The 17,332-nt window shown below is 39.1% G+C and overlaps 1 protein-coding gene and 1 long non-coding RNA gene across 2 annotated transcripts in view; one reads left to right on the top strand and one right to left on the bottom strand.

Annotated features, from left to right (window-relative positions):
• Nucleotides 1-1,456: 1,456 nt before the first annotated feature.
• Nucleotides 1,457-4,805, top strand: LOC115415971 (uncharacterized). Its single transcript, XR_003934893.1, has 6 exons — nucleotides 1,457-1,760; nucleotides 2,123-2,206; nucleotides 2,573-2,650; nucleotides 2,818-2,874; nucleotides 4,128-4,175; nucleotides 4,744-4,805. It is a non-coding gene; the product is annotated as an uncharacterized LOC115415971 (long non-coding RNA).
• A 7,452-nt stretch (nucleotides 4,806-12,257) lies between these two features.
• Nucleotides 12,258-17,332, bottom strand: part of LOC115415970 (runt-related transcription factor 1-like) — a gene marked incomplete at its 5' end in the record, with an annotated part of 17,296 nt that continues 12,221 nt past the window's right edge. The window contains 2 exons of the mRNA XM_030129650.1: nucleotides 12,258-12,851; nucleotides 13,581-13,724. Of these exons, the coding sequence (XP_029985510.1) occupies nucleotides 12,292-12,851; nucleotides 13,581-13,724 (704 nt within the window). The remainder of the gene's footprint in view (nucleotides 12,852-13,580; nucleotides 13,725-17,332) is intronic.

Genomic DNA, 17,332 nt, shown 5'->3' on the forward strand with positions numbered 1-17,332 from the left:
CAGCAGCACATCTTAATTAAGTGTAATTTGGTGGTTAAGGGAGGACACACCTCTGTGGTCCGCACCACACCTGTGCCTGGTCTGACAGGTGGAGCTGTGGGCAGGACACACCTCTGTGGTCCGCACCACACCTGTGCCTGGTCTGACAGGTGGAGCTGTGGGCAGGACACACCTCTGTGGTCCGCACCACACCTGTGCCTGGTCTGACAGGTGGAGCTGTGGGCAGGACACACCTCTGTGGTCCGCACCACACCTGTACCTGGTCTGACAGGTGGAGCTGTGGGCAGGACACACCTCTGTGGTCCGCACCACACCTGTGCCTGGTCTGACAGGTGGAGCTGTGGGCAGGACACACCTCTGTGGTCCGCACCACACCTGTGCCTGGTCTGACAGGTGGAGCTGTGGGCAGGACACACCTCTGTGGTCCGCACCACACCTGTGCCTGGTCTGACAGGTGGAGCTGTGGGCAGGACACACCTCTGTGGTCCGCACCACACCTGTGCCTGGTCTGACAGGTGGAGCTGTGGGCAGGACACACCTTTCCTGACTTTGTGGGTCCCCACTTCACCTGTGCCCCTCCCCCACTCACGGGGTTCCCCCTCGGTGTGAGCAGGGGTCAGGGTGTGGGTCAGTGACAGAAGGCAGCAGCAGCAGAGGACAGAGAAGGACGGATGGAGAAAAATAAAAAGAACGTGGACAAAACCAGCAGAAAACAGAACACTAGGTAAGTTTACAGTCTTGCACACTTAAAATATTAATTAGACTTAGCATTGTGGCTAGCGTGTTTACAGCTAAAAGCTCACTCGTTTATATTAGCTAGCATGGTCGCTAATGCTAACATGCGCTAGCTTCACATTATAGAATGTTGGAACAGTATGTTTTAAACATTAGAACCGTGCACTGATATTTCACCGGTTTCACATGTATTGTTTGTGTTTCAAACCTGAGTTTTCTTAATTTAATCACTGATATTACAGTGGAGTGCAGAAAAGGGGGCGTGTCCGTGGTGCTGCGAGTATAAACAGACAGCGGAGAGTATTTAAGTGACGTCAGCTGTATTCTATGTAGCTGGAGCTGTGTCACTGCATTAAAGGCTGAGTTTAAGGTTTAGATTTAGACTTTAGCACACAGGTGTCCTCTGACGCACTCTCTGTCCGCTGACGGGAGCGTGCACACCTGTGTGTGAGGGAGCGTGCACAACGCCATACCCAGAGCAGAGGAGGATAGTTAACACGTGACCGCCTCATATAAAAAAGGTAAATAACATAAGGCTATTAACCCAAATATCAAGGTATAATTCTGTTCTATAGGAAAAGTAACTTTAAATGACTTCTGTTGTCATCTGGCGTTATATATAAAACATAAAATGAACTTGCCCCCTTTAATATAATGGTAAGAGAAACTGGATTTTTTTTTTGTTTTGCACCTCTTAAACTGACCGCTCCATTACGTTTCTTGTTGCATATTAACGTGTGTCTGTGATTTCATGCAGAGTCCAGCTATGTGTAGCTAGTATCAGAAGCTCTCTGTCTGCACTGTATGCAACAGATAATATAAACAAAGCAGTCACCTGTCAGCTGACCAGACCAGGACCCCAGTAGAACTGTGCAAGTACCTGCTCTCCCCTGACAGTTATTGTTTTTGGACTGTTCTGCAGAAATAGTGTTCAGACCAGGTTTTCTGCACGCTTACAGCGTCTGAAGGACCATCATGAAAAATGCTTATCCAAGTACACGGAGTGGGAGACTAACCAAACACAGGTAAAGATGACTGACCTTTAATATTCACATTTGACACAATATTGCAGTCATATGTAGTCATGCATGCATGCATACTTGGCTGCTGCCTATAAGGAAATTAAAGAATATTTCCAGCTTTGTATTTTTTTTTTAAGGTTATTCGGAGATGTTCATATCCTGGTGGAAACCGTATAATTGTGTAATTCCTCATGCACTGTCCAGTCTGTGGTAGTGAGTGAGCATATGGCAAAAATTGCACATCACAATCATCTGTAAAATAGATTTTATACAAAGACTAACTTATTTCATTGGGCTTTTTACATATTATGTTCTAGTTGTGTTTTTTTTTTTTTTCATGGTGGTAATATTTGTATCTGTTTTAGTCCTCAAGACTGCCACACCAAAGAAGGGTGAATACCACACCACAGGAGACATCATCTGAGTTAATCCCACCCTCCAACAGCTTGGTAAACTCAGAGACCCATCCCACACACTTAACACAATATACTCGAGTAGTGCACTACCTTACACCACGTGTTCAAGGAAGAAGTTAATACAGTTCATCAGGGTTTTCTTGATTTTAGATTGCAGAGTTGTAAGATGGATCAAATGTGTGAATAACACAGTCAGTGGTTTTTACTGTAACAGCGGCTCTCAGTCACACTCACTTTCAGCAGTAATATTCAGCCTTAGTTCATCCAAACAGCACCAAACCTTTCTGCACCAACCTAGTGTGTGTACTGACGGTTGGCCAGTATTCTGTAACTGTAACTGTAACTCAACAAAATTAGAAACAATACATGTAGTCACATCCGTCTGTTCTGCCTTTTTAGCCCTTAGGAAGACCTCATAAAGAGGAGGAGGCCTCATCAGGACCATCTCCTGAGGTCCTGGCACCTTGCAATAGTTTGGTAAGTATTCAAAAGTTACTGTTATTAACCAGCAGTAGTGAGAATACCTCCTGTAAAATTAGAGCATACTACATATTATACCACAGTGCATGTCCTGGAAGTTACTAATTATGTTTCATATTTGTATTCATATTATGGATATTTACACTATTATTTTTCCAACATAGGAAGCATGCAGTTTTGACCCAAACGTTCCACCACTGGAAAGAACTGACAGCATATTTGTAAGTCTGCATATTTAGTTTTGTCTATCAACCTCTATTTAACCTCATAGCTTTTAATCCTCAGACACTAACACCAAACCTTTCTACACCAACCTTGTGCCTGTACTGACAGTTAGCCAGCATTCTGGTAACTGTGTAACTCAGCAAAATTAGAAACAATACATGTAGTAGCATTCATTCATTTCATTTATTTCGTTCACGGTTGAGCATTTCATCAGTAAGCATTCAATAATTATCAAGTAAACAAACATGTCCACACCCATGCTCGAAAAGGAGCAGGATGAAGAAAATCTTACATTTCCTGTCCCCTTCTAAATAATAATAACCTTAATGGTTAGCCATACACAACTAGCTATAAATCATACTGTATAAAGTCAGACAAACCAAACTAAATACATCCAAAGATAATTAAAAAATGAATCCAAAACCAAGTGCAAAACGACATGTGCAGAAAGTACAAAACATAGGTAAATATAAACCTGATGAAATGATGCAAAAACATTATACCAGAGCAAAATAAGTAAATAAATATGTCACAAAATGCAAAACAAATACGAAGCCAAATGTAAATCTTATAACTGTTCATATCATCTCATTGTTCTTTCTTTCTACACTTTTTTCATTTGGAATATGTTTTTACAGCCCTTCAGCTCATTATAAAGAGAATTCCAGAGTTTAACCCCACCACTGCTTCACAGTTGTCTGTTCACACTGGTGTTTGAGATGACCTTTCCTTCTGTGCTCTTCCTTCTCTGAAGTGAAGACAAACAGTTTTTGTAATTTAGCTGGTACTAGTTTACTTTTGGCCTTGCACATAACAAGTAATGTCTGTAGCTTAACTAGCTCCTGCCATTTCAATAATCCAGAATTAATAAATAATATATTAGTGTGTTCCTGATCATCTGCTTTATGGATAATCCTGATAGCTCTCTTCTGTAGGAGATACAGCGGCTTTGTGTTACTCTTATATGTATTACCCCAGACATTCACACAGTAGCTAATATATGGCCATATAAATGCACAATACAGGGTTTGCATCGCTCTGTAATCTAACAAATACTTTACCTTGTTTAAAATGAAAATACTCTTTGACATCTTTTTTCCTCACATGTGCAATATGGGACTTCCATGTCAGACCTTCATCCAATATTACTCCCAAAAAGCAAAGCTCAGAGAGTTTCAGCTAGATGGTAGAGTTTTAGGACGACCTTACTGTTTTTAATCAGATTTCTTTGTGGTTTATTCTTTCTTAGGACCCCAAATATATGGCTGGACATGGCAAGATGAATCCTCTGCTACAGGTATCCCACAGACTGTTTGCCCATTAACTTTTTCAACACAGAATCACTGAGCAAGCATTGTTAATAGCATTATTAAAACACATTTTAGTTGGTAGATTTCTCATCCTATGTGAGGTTTTTATTCATAAGCAAAGAAAGAAATCAAAGATTGTACATGGCAAACAAGATTATACCGCTACAACAATCAAAATTCTACCAATATCTTGTAAACTGGCTAAATTTAAACAGACATAGCTGCCCTGTGATTATTAATTTGAATAGTATCTAGTATTGGTTAATTTGTAGAAAAATACTAAAACAAAATGTGAAATATATATCAGGTTTGGTACCGCATCAGCTAGTACAACTGATGATGTAAATTATTTTAGTGTTTGTGTTATGTATTAATAAAAAATATCAGCTTTCAGGACATTGCTTAATGAAATTACACATCTGATTAATTGATGAAGCTGGCTGGTCACTGAATTCTTTGACATTACTAGTATGTGAGTCTGTTAAGTGAGTTGTAGTGACACCAGCCTTGTAGTCTATGGGTCTGATTGTCTTTTTTTCTGTCTTCTTGTCTTAGAGAGCTCAAAGAGGAGGAGTTGGACACCTGCAGAAGTGTGTGCAGAGGAAAAGACTCTAAAGGCGTTCATAGACTGTGGAAAAGTTCCCAGGAAAGCAGACTGTGTGGCTTGCATCAAGGCCTCACCACAAGAGCTGAAGTCAAGAACCTGGAAGGCTGTTAAGTACTATGTTAAGAACCGAATAACAGCAGTTCAGCGTGAAGGAGCAACACGTTATTAAAGATTTTCTCAGGCTTTTGTTTTGAAAGGTTAATATTTCCCTTACCTCTACACTGGAGCTGCATCTTTTCTGTTTTGTTTTGAAAAACAGTTTCCTGTTGTTTTGGGGGGTTTGTGGATCTAAACATTATCTGAACAGCCTTTTTTTATAATCACAGAAAACTGCAGTGCATTTAGTTTTGTTCAAAATTGTTATGGTTCATCACAACGTTTGTGTGGCATTATGTCCAGTTGGTGCAATTTGCCGAGCGTAAAATATGATTTAAAATCATAGTACTCAATTTTGTTTAAAATATTCTGGGAAAACAAAGGCACTTTTTTGAAGGCTTCCATTTAATGTGTGGCAGACACGAATCAATATCAGAATGCATCACTACACTGAACACAAGTCTTAACTGGATTTTAGGGTCTCTACCATCATGTTTCAAAGCTAGCTGGAGGGAGAGGAAGATGATCAGGAAGTAGCTGAAGAGGAAGATGATCAGGAAGTAGCTGGAGAGAGAGGAAGATGATCAGGAAGTAGCTGAAGAGGAAGATGATCAGGAAGTAGCTGAAGAGGAAGATGATCAGGAAGTAGCTGGAGAGAGAGGAAGATGAGCAGGAAGTAGTTGAAGAGGAAGATGATCAGGAAGTAGCTGGAGAGAGAGGAAGATGATCAGGAAGTAGCTGGAGAGGAAGATGATCAGGAAGTAGTTGGAGAGAGAGGAAGATGATCAGGAAGTAGCTGGAGAGAGAGGAAGATGAGCAGGAAGTAGCTGGAGAGAGAGGAAGATGATCAGGAAGTAGCTGGAGAGAGAGGAAGATGAGCAGGAAGCAGTTGGAGAGAGAGGAAGATGAGCAGGAAGCAGTTGAAGAGGAAGATGAGCAGGAAGTAGCTGAAGAGGAAGATGAGCAGATAGTAGTTGGAGGGAGAGGAAGACACGTCTTGACTGCATTTTAGGATCTCTTCCATCATGTCTTAAGATTTTATGAGCCTGACACAGACTGAAGCTGTAAAATTCAGTATAAAACCGTGTTGTGTGTGTAGTTTTTGATTCAGGGTCACTGCTCATGTGAGATTGAATCTTGCACAGTTCCTGCTCCCTGTTGTTCTAAAGAACTTTAATTGTTGGACATGTGGAGTCCATCTGTTCAACTGCCACTTTACTGTTGGACGTGCAATAACACAAATAAAAACAGTCATGGTGATCTGTAATTGAATAGACATTTTTCTTTGTGAAGGTCCCAAGACCAGACTGGGGCTGATCGATCAATCAATCAACAAACCATCCTTCAGTTTAAAAAAACTTCATTTACAACAGATCTCAAAACAACTCATGATTGATGTTGCTTGACTTTTGACAGCTGAAAGCAGTATAAATGCTGGGTAATGTTAGGGGTCACTGGATGATATCATTATAAAGGAACATATGAAGGAACATTAACAACATGTTGAACCAATATGACTAAAGTAATGATAATTCAAATCATATACGGGCAACGCTTGTGTTTCAGATTGAAAATCTGATCAGTTGATGTGCCACTGTGGACAGTCAGTCACTGTAGATGTGCATCATAGCTCTAGACTGTCACAACAGTGCTGTAATTACATGCAAATAGGCAAAGCAGTTCCGGTCCCCAAGGGGGGGCAGAATACAGGTTTGGTCCCCAAAATCATCAAAATTCAGGTTTAAATTTTTTCTGTGAGTTTTAGATGTTTCAAGTGATTTTTGTGTTCCCTTAAATTTTTCATGATTTTACAAGTTAAAATCAAAGCTGTAGGACCTTCAGAAAGGGTGGATCCCACCAGACACCAGTATGTCATTGGATCCCACGGGGTAGCAAAAACGGGTATGTGTGTGTGTGTGTGAGGACATACTGAGGCCTGTCTGTTTGCCTGTAGAAATACCTCCATGTTCAGGAATAGAAGAGGATGTTTGTGTGCGTGTGTGTGTGTTTTTGTGTCTGTTTGTGTGTGTGTTTCTATGTGTGTGTTTTTGTGTGTGTTTTATGTATTTTTGTGTGTGTGTGTTAGTGTGTGTTTTTGTGTGTGTTTCTATGTGTTTTTGTGTGTGTATGTGTGTGTTTGTGTGTGTTTTTGTGTTTTTATGTTTTTGTGTGTGTTTGTGTGGGTTTTTTTTGTGTGTTTTTGTGTTTTTATGTGTTTTTGTGTTTGTGTGTTTTGTGTTTTTTGTGTTTGTGTGTTTTGTGTTTTTTTTTGTGTTTTTGTGTGTTTTGTGTTTTTTTTTGTGTGTTTTGTGTTTTTTTGTGTGTTTTTGATTGTGTGTGTGTGTGTGTTTGTCATCGGTGCAGGTACAAACACGTCAGAATTTCATACGAACACAAACAGCTGAGAAAACACTGTTTCCACAGTCTATCCTGACATTTGCCGTCATGACACTGTGGATATTTTTCAGCGTTTATTCAAATGCAGACACGGCAGAGGTTCACTTTTGTTCTTTTTGTTTATGGTGCTCTTTTATTTCTATATTCACGAGTGTTAGTTCTGTTGTTTGTATGCGACAGCGGTACTGTTGTGTTACTGCAGGTCATGAATGTAGCGTTTTAAATGAATAACAGTTTTTTCAGTCACCCTAAAAGCACTGTTCACCGTCTGAAAGAAGGAAATGTTCCTTTATTTTACTGGGAAAGCACAAAAATAATGTTCTGGTGTTGGATAAAGCAGGGACTGAACACTAGGGATTCTTTTCGCAATCGAATCTGAACATTTCAGCAGGATGTTGAACTGTAACGTCTGTAAAACATGATTTATTTGTGTCTGTTGTTCTGGTAAAGCCGCATGTTCCGACTTTATTTTCCCAAACACTGAACTAGAAGTTTTTCCAGGAAAGAATCTTTTAAAAAACAGAAACGAAGCAAAAAAATAATGCCTTCACAGTATCGTGATATATTGCAATGTATCATATCGTGATCCTAATATTGCGATTCGTAGTTGTATCGCTAAATTCTTGCCGATAAACAGCCTTAGACACAAACATACGGGAAAGACCAGACCAGACCAGACCAGACCACCAGGAGGCGCTGCGTATGTCACATGGATCAATATCGATACAGTACTTTTTAATATGGATACAGTACTTTTTAATATGGATACAGTACTTTTTAATATCGGTAAAGTACTTTTTAATATCGATATAGGACCTTTTAATCTCAATACTGTACTATTGAATCTCGATACAGTACTTTTTAATATCGATACAGTACTTTTAAATATCGATACAGTACTTTTTAATATCAATACAGTACTTTTTAATATTGATACAGTACTTTTTAATCTCGATACAGTACTTTTAAATATTGATACAGTACTTTTTAATATCGATACAGTACTTTTTAATATTGATACAGTACTTTTTAATATTGGTACAGTACTTTTAAATATTGATACAGTACTTTTTAATATCAATACAGTACTTTTTAATATTGATACAGTACTTTTTAATCTCGATACAGTACTTTTAAATATTGACACAGTACTTTTTAATATCGATACAGTACTTTTTAATATCGATACAGTACTTTTAAATATCGGTAAAGTACTTTTTAATCTCGATACAGTACTTTTTAATATCGATACAGTACTTTTTAATATGGATACAGTACTTTTAAATATACACAGCCCTAAGACACAAACATACAGGAAAGACCAGACCAGACCACCAGGAGGCGCTGCGTATGTCACATGGATTTTCTTTATAAGAAGATTCATAGAAACCAAAAGCACATGTGAGAAACACTGGACAAAACAAAACGTGTGTGTGTGTGTGTGTGTGTGTGTGTGTGTGTGTGAAGAGGAAGTGCAGAAAACACGATCACATATTCATATCATTTACTGTACACCCACAGTTATATACAGTCCAAACATGAGGAGGAAATAAAACCGACGCACAAGCACAGTGTCATACAGATAAAAAAAAAAAAAAAGAGTTAAAATTATGGGATGTAATGTTTTTCACTTTGGCAACGAAACAGAGGTGACAATGAATTATTCTGAGGTGAAACTGCTGAAGGGGAGACAGAAATACCACTTTAAAGTTCATATTAACAATATTAACATTAGCCAGCATTCTCTTCTGTTACTGCACATACCTGATAAAAAAAAAAAAAAAGAAAGAAATTAACCCTTAAAAACCCAAACATGCAAAACCATCTGCCCATCTGAGATATTTAAGACCCGTTCATCCACTAATCCAATCAAAACATGAAAATAAATGATGAAAAATTCAGTTATTCGTCTGTTCACGGTCATCACAAAACATATGATCCATCTGGACGTTCAGAGGCAGCCGTGGTTACCGTGGAAACGCCGTCACCGTCATCTGATCCGTGGAGTTCGATAAATGACAGAGAATGGAGACGCTAATAAATAATCAATAAAGTGAACTAAAATGAATTTAAAAAACAAAACAAAAAAACTTGATAAAATCCTAAATAACATGAAAAAAATAAGTGAAAAATTGAATAAAATTAAGTAAAAAAAAGAATAAAATAGCAACAAAATGAAGAAAAATAGTCAAAGTAATGAATAAATTAAAAAAAGTTTCAAATATTAAGCAACAAGATCAAAATAAGCCAATAAAACGAACAAAAATGAATAAAAAACCTACTAAATAATAAATGTGAAAATATGCAAAAAAAATTTACTGAAAATAAAAGTAAAAATGCAACAAAATGAACAAAAACAGCCAAAGGAATGAAAACAATGAACAAAAACTGAAAATAAATCAACAATGTAATAAGTAACACTGACAAAATGAGCCACAAACGGAAGTAAACTGAAGAAAAGAATTAAAAAAGGCAGGAAAATGAACTAAAACGAATAAAAAAAACTTAATAAAATCCTAAATAACATGAAAAAAGCAAAAAATGCAACAAAATTATAAAAAAAAGAATAAAATAAGCAACAAAATGAAGAAAAACAGTCAAAGTAATGAATAAATAAAAAAGTTTCAAATACAAAGCAACAAGATCAAAATGAGCCAGTGAAACCAACAAAACTGAATAAAAAAAACTACAAAATAATAAATAATGTGAAAAATACGCAGAAAAATTTACTGAAAATAAAAGTAAAAAGGCAACAAAATGAACAAAAACAGCCAAAGGAATGAAAACAATGAACAAAAACTGATAATAAATCAACAATGAAATAAAATAAAATAAGTAAAAAATAAATAAAATAAGCAACAAAATGAAGAAAAACAGTCAAAGTAATGAATAAATAAAAAAAGTTTTAAATATTAAGCAACAAGATCAAAATAAGTCAATAAAACCAACATTTATTAAAATACGATCCTCTGTATTGAGTGTTTTTTTCAGTGTAAATCAGGTATTTTCTTGTATTTAATCCATTAATCATGTTGTTCATTAAACCTCAGAGTTAATTCAAAGGTTATTAAACCAGAAACAGAGAAAACGGACGAAAAAGTGACTTTTTAATTTAAATCCAATAAAAGTTCCTCCAGTGTCACTGATCCGACTGCATGGCCAATCCATGGTTCATATTTTTATTCATTTTATTGCTGATTTTCTCCATGTTATTTATTATTTTATACATTTTCTCATTCGTGTTTGCTCATTTAGTTGATTTTAGTTATTATTTTATTTGTTTTTGTTCTTTCGTTGCCTTTTTTTCTTAAATTTTGTTCACTTTGTGGCTAATTTTGTCAATGTTACTTATTACATTGTTGACTTCTTTTTATTTTTTGTCCATTTTATTCATTAATTTGGCTGTTGTTAACTTTAACTTTATTTTAGTATTTTTTTGCTTATATTTTCATATTACTTATTCTTTTGTTGGGCATTTTCTATTCATTTTTGTTCATTTTCTCCACTGTCGTTGATCCAACTCCATGGGTTTTACTGGTGAATCAATGTTGTAGAAGATGATGGTGTTTCCACGGTAACTACGGAGCCTCTGAACGTCCAAATATGGTCATACCTGATGACCATGAAAAGATGTAGAACTGTATTTGACACATATTAAACAGTTTAGATCGGTCGATGGTTTAGGTTAAAGGTGACGTTTGGGTCTTTAAGGGTTAAAATGTCACATGACTGGACAATTATAGCATTAAATATTGGACATTAAACCCGTTGCTTGCAAACTTTACCAAAAAGGACATGAATCCAGTGCCAGTCAAGTCCGGTTCACAGAACTAACTCCAGTCCTGAGTCCAGTCCGGTTCACAGAACTAACTCCAGTCCTGAGTCCAGTCCGGTTCACAGAACTAACTCCAGTCCTGAGTCCAGTCCGGTTCACAGAACTAACTGCAGTCCTGAGTCCAGTCCGGTTCACAGAACTAACTGCAGTCCTGAGTCCAGTCTGGTTCACAGAACTAACTCCAGTCCTGAGTCCAGTCCGGTTCACAGAACTAACTGCAGTCCTGAGTCCAGTCTGGTTCACAGAACTAACTCCAGTCCTGAGTCCAGTCTGGTTCACAGAACTAACTCCAGTCCTGAGTCCAGTCTGGTTCACAGAACTAACTCCAGTCCTGAGTCCAGTCTGGTTCACAGAACTAACTCCAGTCCTGAGTCCAGTCCGGTTCACAGAACTAACTCCAGTCCTGAGTCCAGTCCGGTTCACAGAACTAACTGCAGTCCTGAGTCCAGTCTGGTTCACAGAACTAACTCCAGTCCTGAGTCCAGTCCGGTTCACAGAACTAACTCCAGTCCTGAGTCCAGTCTGGTTCACAGAACTAACTCCAGTCCTGAGTCCAGTCTGGTTCACAGAACTAACTCCAGTCCTGAGTCCAGTCCGGTTCACAGAACTAACTCCAGTCCTGAGTCCAGTCCGGTTCACAGAACTAACTCCAGTCCTGAGTCCAGTCCGGTTCACAGAACAAACTCCAGTCCTGAGTCCAGTCCGGTTCACAGAACTAACTGCAGTCCTGAGTCCAGTCTGGTTCACAGAACTAACTGCAGTCCTGAGTCCAGTCCGGTTCACAGAACTAACTCCAGTCCTGACTTTCCTTCGCACCCACATTCACGTTCAAATCCTTCCAATAGATTTTGCTTTTTTTTTTTTTTAGTTTTTTTTGTCAGAATATTTACACACTGCTCTTTTCTCCACCCACAGAGCATTCAGACCCCTCCCAGTTTTACAAAGCATTCTGGGAATTTTCTTCCTCCGAACCTTTTATAGTCTAGTGTTGAAAATGCACATGTGGGCGGAGCCTGTAGATGATCACACCCCTCAGACATGGGGCAGCCTATGGAGGAGCCTGTAAAATGAAGGGGGAGGGGCCAAAGGGGAACTGACACTGGGCCCCGTCACATGACCCCCCCCCCCCCCCCCCCCCCCCCGTGCATACTTCAGGGTTCGCTCGTGCTCAGTACGGTCTCCAGACGGCTTCGGCGCTCGCCATGTTTGTTGGCGAGCTACTGTGGCTGGACTCCACCTCCACGCCCACGCCTTCGTTCTGATTGGGCAAAGACGGGTGCAGGAGGGAGGAGCCTGTGGAGGCGTTGGTGCACGGCGGGAGGATCCTGGGCGGGGAGCGCGAGTCACCGCCGCCGCCGGCCCCGCCTCCTCCTCCGGTCATCATAGAAAACTGGTAGGAGCCGGCGGCGGTGGAGTAGTACAGGTGGTAGGGGGACGAGGTGGACTGGAAGGGTCCGTTCTGGGCCTGGTGGGGGGCGTTGGCCGGGTAGGGCGGGGGCAGGTACGTGTGGTACCTTCCCGCCGGGGTGGTGGCCATTGCTGTTGCCATGGTGATTCCCAGAGCGCCGTTGGACACCGGGTTGTGGGAGGGGGTGTAGGTGAAGGCGGCGGCCGTGGGGGGGTAGTGGACCCGCGGATCTGAGAACCGGGAGTCGGGTAGAGACGGAAGAGAGGTGAAAGGTCGTTCCAAGGTCATCCTGGGGTCACCGAAGGCCGTGAGGTCAGGACCTGACGGAGACGGCAAAGGTCAAAGGTCAAACACTGAAAACCTGGACATTAAACAAGTGGACAATAATGACGTGTGTCCAAAACAAGCACACCGTTAGTCTGGCAGATTTTTTACTTTAACACAAAACATCTTGAATTAAACAAAAAAATAATTTTGAATTAAGCAAAAACATCTTAAGCAAAAAAAAAAAAAATCTTGAACTAAGCCAAAAAAAACCCCCTCTTCCAGTGGAACCGGTGTAAATGCTGTTGTTCAGATCAGTGTGACTCTTTTTTTCAGATCTGTTGTCTGTGTTCAGTTCTTCTGTTGGTGATTGTGTCTGATTTTAAATGTGATCTGATATTTGGAACAGAAATGACACAAACACACTGGGGCAGAGTTAGACTTTTTACAGTGTGTCATGTGACCAAAGGTCCATGATGTCCTTACTGCTGATTGGCCCAGGACAAATGCTGCCATCTGATTGGCTCTGTGGACACAGACACACCCTCAGCATTGCCTTTATTTATTTATTTCTTATCATCTGCTCTTTGCTCTATATTCTGTTGTGAATCTGTGTGTGCCCTGTTTTTTATTTTCTGTTTTTTTTATTTTCAGTTTTTTTATTTTCTCTGGTTTTAAATGTGCGTTCACTGTCGTTCTTGTGGATTACAGTTCTGTTCATCATTCAAACCAACGTTGACAAAGACAAAGAACTAATAACTGAACCAAAAGGACGTTTGTTTTACCGGTGAGTCGAGACGAGAGGTCGAGCGAAGAGCGACTGGGTGAGAGGGGATTGGCCGTGTGGACGGTGGGCGTGGTTATCTGGCCAAGGTAGGGATATGATTGGTCGTAGGACCACGACGGAGAGGACTGCATCTGCCTGGAGTCTGGAAAAGAAAAAAGAAAGAAAGAAAGAAAGAAAGAAAGAAAGACTGATGAATAAAGAGGAGGAAACGGACTGAGACGGTCAAAGCTTCACTGACCTGCATCCACTAATCCACCTTAAGGGTTTATTTCCACCTTTAATCCAATAATCCACTTTAAGGGTTTATTTCCACCTTTAATCCAATAATCCACTTTAAGGGTTTATTTCCACCTTTAATCCAATAATCCACTTTAAGGGTTTATTTCCACCTTTAATCCAATAATCCACTTTAAGGGTTTGTTTCCACCTTTAATCCAATAATCCACTTTAAGGGTTTATTTCCACCTTTAATCCAATAATCCACTTTAAGGGTTTATTTCCACCTTTAATCCAATAATCCACTTTAAGGGTTTATTTCCACCTTTAATCCAATAATCCACTTTAAGGGTTTAGTCCACCTTTAATCCTATAATCCACTTTAAGGGTTCAGTCCACCTTTAATTCCACCTGTTTAACTGGTGTCATCAGTTTTAACCCAGATTCATTTTCCAGTAACAGACCGACAGGCTCCAAACATCCCATAATAGACTGAAATCTGTACCACCTTGTATATATGAGGCTGACATTAACCCTTAAACACCCTGAAACACCCTTAAACACCCAAAAACACCCTTTAACATCCTTAAACACCCAAAAACACTCTTAAACACCCTTAGACACCCTAAAACAGCCTTAAACACTCTTAAACATCCTTAAACACCATAAAACACCTTTAAACACCCTTAGACACCCTAAAACACCCTTTAACATCCTTAAACACCCAAAACACTCTTAAACACCCTTAAATGCCCTTAAACACCCTTAGACATCCTAAAACACCCTTCAACATCCTTAAACACCCAAAAACACTCTTAAACATCCTTAAACACCCTAAAACACCTTTAAACACCCTTAGACACCCTAAAACACCCTTTAACATCCTTAAACACCCAAAACACTCTTAAACACCCTTAAACACCCTTAGACATCCTAAAACACCCTTCAACATCCTTAAACACCCAAAAACACTCTTAAACATCCTTAAACACCCTAAAACACCCTTAAACACCCTTAGACATCCTAAAACACCCTTTAACATCCTTAAACACCCAAAAACACTCTTAAACACCCTTAAATACCCTTAAACACCCTTTAACATCCTTAAACACCCAAAAACACTCTTAAACACCCTTAAATACCCTTAAACACCCTTTAACATCCTTAAACACCCAAAAACACTCTTAAACACCCTTAAATACCCTTAAACACTCTTAAACAATTTTTCTGCCTTTTTAAGAACTTTTTTTCTTTAATTTACTTCAGTTTGTGGCTCATTTTGTCAACGTTACTTATTACAGTGTTGATTTCTTACTTGTTTTTGTTCATGGTTTTCATTACTTTGGCTGTTTTTTTTTTTGTTTTTTTTTCATTTTGTTGCTTCTTCTATTCTTTTTTTTTTTACTTAAGTACATTTTTTGCCTTCCTTTACATATTATTTATGATGTTTTTCAAGGCTTTTGTTTTTTAAATTCATTTCTGTTCATTTTCTCCACTATCATTGATCCAGCTCTATGGGTTTTACTGGTGAATCGATGTTGTAGAAGATGACGGTGTTTCTGAATGTCCAAATATGGTCATATCCGATGACCATGAAAAGATGAAGAACTGTATTTTACCTGAAATCTTTGAACACATGGGTGGGTTCAGGACTTCTTAAACAGTTTGGATCGGTCCATGTTCTGGGTCTTTGAGGGTTCATAAAAGTGATCAAATGAAACTTATGTGGAGGAAAAACGAGTCGATAGTGACGGAAAGATGGAGGACAGGAAGTCATTAACTCTGTGTGTGTGTGTGTGTGTTTGTGTGTGTGTGTGTTTGTATGTGCGTGTGTGTGTGTGTTTTTGTGTGCGTGTTTGTGTGTGTGTGTTTTTGTGTGTGTGCATGAGTGTGTTTTTATGTGTTTGTTGTATGTGTTTTTGTGTGTGTTTTTGCGTGTGTATTTTTGTCTGTGTGTTTGTTGTATGTGTTTTTGTGTGTTTTTGCGTGTGTATTTTTGTCTGTGTGTTTGTGTGTGTGTTTTTGTCTGTGTTTGTGTGTGTTTTTGCGTGTGTGTGTGTGTGTGTGTGATTTTGTGTGTGTGTGTTTTTGTGTCTGTGTGTGTGCATGTGTGTGTTTTTGTGTGTTTGTTGTATGTGTTTTTGCGTGTGTGTGTGTGTTTTTGTGTGTGTGTGCTTTTGTGCGTGTGTGTTTGTGTATCCGTGTGTTTTTGTGTGTGAGTGTTTTTGTGTATCTGTGTATTTTTGTGTGTGTGTTTTTGTGTATCCGTGTGTTTGTGTCTGTGTGTTTGTGTGTGTTTTTGTATATCCGTGTGTTTTTGTGTGTGTGTGTGTGTGTATCCATGTGTGGTTTTTTGTATCCGTGTGTTTTTGTGTGTGTGTGTGTGTATCCATGTGTGTTTTTGTGTATCCGTGTGTTTTTGTGTGTGTGTGTATGTATCCATGTGTGTTTTTGTGTATCCATGTGTGTTTTTGTGTGTGTGTGTATCCATGTGTGTTTTTGTGTGTGTGTGTGTGTATCCATGTGTGTTTTTGTGTATCCGTGTGTTTTTTTGTGTGTGTGTGTATCCATGTGTGTTTTTGTGTGTGTGTGTATGTATCCATGTGTGTTTTTGTGTATCCGTGTGTTTTTTTGTGTGTGTGTGTGTATCCATGTGTGTTTTTGTGTATCCATGTGTGTTTTTGTGTATCCGTGTGTTTTTGTGTGTGTGTGTGTGTGTGTGTGTGTATCCATGTGTGTTTTTGTGTATCCGTGTGTTTTTGTGTGTGTGTGTGTATCCATGTGTGTTTTTGTGTATCCATGTGTGTTTTTGTGTATCCGTGTGTTTTTTTGTGTGTGTGTGTGTATCCATGTGTGTTTTTGTGTATCCATGTGTGTTTTTGTGTATCCGTGTGTTTTTGTGTGTGTGTGTGTGTGTGTATCCATGTGTGTTTTTGTGTATCCGTGTGTTTTTGTGTGTGTGTGTGTATCCATGTGTGTTTTTGTGTATCCATGTGTGTTTTTGTGTATCCGTGTGTTTTTTTGTGTGTGTGTGTGTATCCATGTGTGTTTTTGTGTATCCATGTGTGTTTTTGTGTATCCGTGTGTTTTTGTGTGTGTGTGTATCCATGTGTGTTTTTGTGTATCCGTGTGTTTTTGTGTGTGTGTGTGTATCCATGTGTGTTTTTGTGTATCCATGTGTGTTTTTGTGTATCCGTGTGTTTTTGTGTGTGTGTGTGTATCCATGTGTGTTTTTGTGTATCCGTGTGTTTTTGTGTGTGTGTGTGTGTATCCATGTGTGTTTTTGTGTATCCGTGTGTTTTTTTGTGTGTGTGTGTGTATCCATGTGTGTTTTTGTGTATCCATGTGTGTTTTTGTGTATCCGTGTGTTTTTGTGTGTGTGTGTGTGTGTATCCATGTGTGTTTTTGTGTATCCGTGTGTTTTTGTGTGTGTGTATCCATGTGTGTTTTTGTGTATCCATGTGTGTTTTTGTGTATCCGTGTGTTTTTGTGTGTGTGTGTGTATCCATGTGTGTTTTTGTGTATCCATGTGTG

This window comes from Sphaeramia orbicularis, unplaced genomic scaffold, assembly GCF_902148855.1.
Source record: "Sphaeramia orbicularis unplaced genomic scaffold, fSphaOr1.1, whole genome shotgun sequence".
In the NCBI taxonomy this organism is placed as follows: Eukaryota; Metazoa; Chordata; class Actinopteri; order Kurtiformes; family Apogonidae; genus Sphaeramia; species Sphaeramia orbicularis.